The sequence below is a fragment of the Nanorana parkeri genome, unplaced genomic scaffold (genome assembly GCF_000935625.1).
Source record: "Nanorana parkeri isolate BGI_ZX_2015 unplaced genomic scaffold, ASM93562v1 scaffold370, whole genome shotgun sequence".
NCBI classification, from domain to species: domain Eukaryota; kingdom Metazoa; phylum Chordata; class Amphibia; order Anura; family Dicroglossidae; genus Nanorana; species Nanorana parkeri.
Window position 1 is genome coordinate 1,331,798 of NW_017306638.1, and position 5,621 is coordinate 1,337,418.

Consider the following 5,621-nt stretch of genomic DNA (forward strand, 5'->3'; position numbering starts at 1 on the left):
ACAGATTATATATATATATATATATATATATATATATATATATATATATTTACTTTAATGTTATATATAAAGTAAAAAGCATATACTGTATATATCAAATAGAAATAGTATATAGAAAAGTCCATAATTGCCCTAAAATTAACAAGACGTTTATAAGCAGTCAGGAAATTGAAATAAACTGATATGTTAAAAAATAATATAAACGTTCTTTCTGTTTCTGTGTTGTGCTCCGTCGTACACACTAAACTGCTTTTAAAACGACAGTGTCTGCTATGTAATCCTCTCTCTACTTATAATTATTTCATGTCCAGCTACTTAAGCATATTATTGCTAGGTGTAGACCTCAGCAAATGCCTGCTATTATGCGTGGACCACACTTGACACATCTTTGACAGGCAAAATCAATACAAATGTAGGCAAATTTGTACATACAGTTTTAGAATAACCCTGCTCAGAACATTTTTCTCCTTTCAATAAAGGCCTTTATTATGCCAAAGTCTGTCTTGTTCCTGTGGCAAAGTCTCTGAAAGCTAAATCCCCTGTCTTTATGTTCTTTAAGCATTCTGAGGTTCCTAAGCCAATCTAGTGCTTGCTTGGAACATGTCGAGCATGAAATTCAGCTTTCTTTCTGAATTGTTTGGTAGCAGTCTTACCCCACTGGACGGAGAAGAGATCCATTCCAATTCTGTCTGTTGTGCTTTGGAATCCAGCAATATAACTGAAAGAAAAGTCACAACAACTGAAATTATTTTTCTGAGTTTCTTTATTTTTTTAACAAAACAAAATAAAAGGCAACAAACATGCATACAGAACAAATAACACAGCAGAGTGACTGTAATGGAAAACACCGGAGGAAAAACTCTTCCTGAAAGTAATGCACGACCTTTGCTTTTTTTTAAACCTTCTCCACATTATGTATGACATTACAAATACAGATTTTAATAGAAAGTTTCAGGCAAACTGACGACATTTTACTCTCACATGATACACAGAAACTGGTCCTGAGACATTTCAGGGTAGATTGGGCCTTCCAGCTCCACATATATAACATAAGAAACTATCTACCCTACCGAATGAGTCATATATATAGAAGAATGCACATAGTGCTATATACCAGTGTTGGTTGCCAGTGTTGGAGTATATTGGCTTGTATAAATGCAAGACTGAGAGAGGGTAGAAGGAGTATCTCTCAGGAGGTATTGATATGTGTCTAAAAAAAAACTTTTGGGCATGCGACATTACATAAAACATTATTTTTTTAATGAATTAAAGTCCAATAATTTAATATTATTTAATGTTTTTAATTGATTTTTGTACAATAAAATGTATTTTACACAGAATTTCTCGTTCTATTGGTTTGCCACCTTGAAAGTCCCATAGATAGTTTCTTATAAATATTCAGGGATGTGGTGCCTGGGTCACTCATCAATCCTTCATGAACTAAAACTGTAATGAGCATATATCTATAAGCATTTAGGTATTTATGTATGCTGCATTGTAGAAAAAATGGTATTTGGTGTGAAAGGAACAAAATAAAGGCTATATGAGTAATATACAAAACACAGATAAAACAGGGGGGAAAAAAAAGGAGAGATTTGCTTTTCCAATAAAAAGGATTATTATACAGGATTTATATAGCGCCAACAGTTTGTGCAGCGCTTTACAATATATATGGGTTTATTAATTTACATCAACAGCCAAGTTGCTAACTGCTTATTTACATAGCTACGCTATACTTTGCATTCTTCCTCTGTAGCTTTACAGCAGTGACGGATACTACTGTTTACTGAAAGCGCACTGTGATCCAGATATTCATTCCCATAATATAGGACCCCTCTACACTACATTGCTTTTGATAAGGACTCTAAGCCCTTGGCTAAACCCAGCGTACAAGTCCTGAGCACACCCCAGGAGTGAGATGTACTTTCCCTGCTACTGACACACTGCAATATCCTACTTCATCTGGCTCCATCCCTCTAACAAAACATACCACACAGAGAGCTGAAGCACAGCCGAGCCCTTATCTGTGAAATTGAGGTTGACATTCTTTAAGATCACACTTTCACCTCCCTTGCATTCCGTATTCAAAGGTTCACTTCTTCCATGATGTAACAAATGAATTGAAATCATCATGCCCCTGTATATGACTCTATGAAAAGGCCCGTGCTTGTGAATCAGTCGGTAAATTAGGTAATTAGGCGCTAGTTAGGTTCTGGCACTGTACTATGCTTAAATAAACACACTGGTTGAAGTCACACCTGGAATAAACCAACAAACGCTGTTCATTTGTCTACGGTGTATTCCCAGGCACCTGTATACCCTATTTTATTTTGCCTATTTACAAACATTGGAACACTAGCATTTTTTTTTTTTTTAATATGTGTGCATGTGGAGTTCTATAATTGCAAAAGGAGAAGCGTTCTTCACAATATTAAATATACATTGGTGCTGGTATGCTCTGACTTGGCATCTGCATGTAGCAGAATGAATAATAAGTGTGCATAATTAGTTTACATTAAAATTTGATCCATTGTGCTATTCCACAGTGAAGCTGATGGACCTCGATTACCACTGCTTAGGCTCAGTATGTGTGGCAGGATTACCCCACAGCACAGATTTCTGCATCACTTACTGGGTGTAATGGTTCTACAATGAGACGTGTGGATTCAAGCAGAAGGAGAAGAAATAGATATGTTTTGCCTCCAAGCATCGGAGACTGATCTCGCTGCTCAAATCCAAATTCCCAGGACTACCACTGGAAACCTGCTCCAGGATAGGCAGCAGTCTATCCTTATCTCATGTCGGAGGAGCTTTTTGTGTCCTGTTTGGCTGGATCATTCACTGCTGACACTGAGCTGTGATCTGCATAATGCATTCACACCACTCTGGGGGCAATGATCATTCTGCAATCCACTCATACACCTAGACAGCGTTCCTTATGAAGTGCCCGGGTCCTACTGCATGATCGATCTACTGTGCTTTTATTGCTGTGGAACTCTGCTCAAAGTTTAATCGCCCCCCTCCAAGGCACACACACACACACACTCGTTCTCAGCATCCCCACACCACTCCGTTCCCTAGACTATTTATACTGCATTTAATAAAGTCAGATCAAAACCGCATTTCTTCTTACATCTCAACAAAAGAGAATCTGGCTGGATTACATGATGATGTATAAAGTGTGGTCACCCATAGCAACCAGCCAAAGTCCACCTTTTGTCGGCTTAGGGCTGTCAGACCAACTAAAGGTGATTGCTGATTGGCTGCTACGGGTTGCCCTTTGTCTTCTAAATAAGCCTCAGTGGGTTGCAGTAAGCTCTGTCCCACATCTAAGTTGAATAACTGGCACAGACGGGGAGACAAACCATTTGTGCAGACTGTGCAGCTGCACAAGGGCCCTTTGGGACTTAGGGGCCCATTTATACTAGACATATTTCTGTCTGGGTGCTGTCAGGTAGACCTGGTCTGTCATCTATGCCTCAATTTCCCATAGGTACCATTGAGATGATATCATCTATCAAGGATTCGGCAAAGGCTACTCTTTCTATATATCTATCTTTCTTTCTCTCTATCTTTCTATCCATCACTCTATCTATCTATCTGTCTATGTATGTCACCTCTTTCTATCTATATCAATCTGTCTACCAATCTACATCTCTCTCTATATCAATCTGTTTATCTATCTGTCTATCTATCTATTTATCTGCATCTCTTTCTATTTATATCAATCTATCTATCTATCTATCTATCTATCTCCATCTCTCTCTTTCTCTCTCTCTCCATCTCTTTCTCTATCTAGCTCCATCTCTTTCTATCTATATCAATCTATCACTATGTATCTCTCTCCATCTCACTCTCTCGATCAATCTATACCTCTCCATCTATTCTATACACATGGAATAAAGTATTTCAGTAGTTGAATGGAGTGGGGGCACATGATTCTTGCACAGGGGCCACCAGCGGGCATACAGTATATACAGACATCAAGACAGACAGACAGATGTCTCATGCACCCAGCCAGCTATATAAAAACAGGCACATGCATGTACAGAAACAAAGACACATGCCGTGCACACATCCATGTGCCTTGGAAAGTGCTGATGAGCCTGTCTAACCCTCCTATAATTGTGGGCACTGTCCTGATGGAGAGGGCAAGGTGATAAGTGTAGAGAAGATGACACATGAAGTTTCTGCTCTCTACACCATGAGAGTCTTGTGATCACTCTGCTCCTTCTACAGGCTCTGCCTGGAACTTTACCCCCTCCAAGCCCAGAATGTCACCTAGTATGAGCCCCCCTCTTGTCACATCCACAACCCCGATCAAGTGGCTAGGAAACTAGTGCGCGCTGTGCTTTTGTTCTCAGGCTGGCGCATCCCCCAAGGGAGAGGCGATAAATAAAGATCGTTGTGATCAGAACGGAACAACAGACTCCTCGAGGGACAGCCCTAAACATAGACATTGCTCTGTCTTGCCATGACGTGCACACGGAGTTGGTGCACACTTTAACTCTGCACGTCCCTGGCACTGAGTGATGGGCTACTACAATAAGGAGAACTTTGCCCTGTCCCCCCCTCCTTTAGTGATCCCTACTGCCTTACCTTCCTTCGTTGTCTGTGCCTCCCCGATGTGTGCAAATAGAGCGAGCCACAAGGCGAATGTAATCCAAGAAGGGCGCCAGACACGAAGAACCATGGTGCACTCAGCGCTGCTAGTTGCTAGCAGTAATTCGGGAACTCTTCTTGTGTATGTGCTTGAAGTTATTGCAGTGCAGGGTGGACAGTGCTCAGGGGCTGCCCGTGCAGTCTGTGTATTGTTCTCATGGGTTTACTACGAGTTCCAGCAGTACAGATACATTCTTGTGTACAGTCCTTGCGCAGCTTCTCCAACTCCGCCGCCGCAGCTGCCGAGCACCAGCCTGCCAGCCTCTGACTGCAGCCCGGCCGATGCTTTCACACTCCAGTAATATCAATTAGGAGGCGAGGGGCGGGTACACAGCTAGGGGAGCTCGGAGAAGACAGGCAGCCGCCCGCAGCCTATCACGTCCCGGGAGTAGTCTCAACGTGAGCCAATAGAAGGGCGCACAGGGGCAGGAGTCTGGCTGCTTCCCAGATAGAGCGTGGCTCAGGATGGTCCACAGCTTGCTCAGCCTGGCGCTCCTGAGCGCTGTTACTGAGAGCAGGCATCTCCGGCATCCCTTCAGATGTGCGAGCTCCTTACTTGCCTGGTAATGGTGCAAATGGAAGTCGTGCCGCAAACACTGCAGTTTTAAGAAAAGTATTTTGTATTGGAAATCTCATTATAGCAAAAACATAAAATAATTTAAAGGCTCATGCACCCGAATAAGCATATAGCATCCCAGATAGCAAGGATAACTTGCCACAATCTTGTAGCAAGGTTAAATTGTAATTCTTGTTAACCTGCTGCACACATTCCTGGCAAATTGTAGACTTGCAGAACACTTGCAGTACAAGTTCTAGTTGACACTTTTTGAATTTGTAGCAAATTTGCTTGGCAATTCTACAGCAAGAGTCCTGCAGGTCTTAGCAAGAGCTCTGCAAGTGTACAGCACTTTTGCAAAGCATGTTGATCTGGAGACTTGCCATGCAGACTTGCTGTAATT

At 41.7% G+C, this 5,621-nt stretch overlaps 1 protein-coding gene across 11 annotated transcripts in view; it reads right to left on the bottom strand.

Moving 5' to 3' along the window:
- Positions 1-4,827, bottom strand: part of EPHA7 (EPH receptor A7) — a 200,117-nt gene extending 195,290 nt beyond the window's left edge. For all 11 annotated transcript variants that reach the window (XM_018558955.1, XM_018558959.1, XM_018558954.1 and 8 more), the window contains exons 1-2: positions 4,600-4,827; positions 654-718 (exon numbers count right to left, since the gene is read on the bottom strand). In XM_018558955.1, the coding sequence (XP_018414457.1) occupies positions 654-718; positions 4,600-4,693 (159 nt within the window). In that variant the 5' untranslated portion in view covers positions 4,694-4,827. The remainder of the gene's footprint in view (positions 1-653; positions 719-4,599) is intronic.
- Between the last annotated feature and the right edge of the window lie 794 nt (positions 4,828-5,621).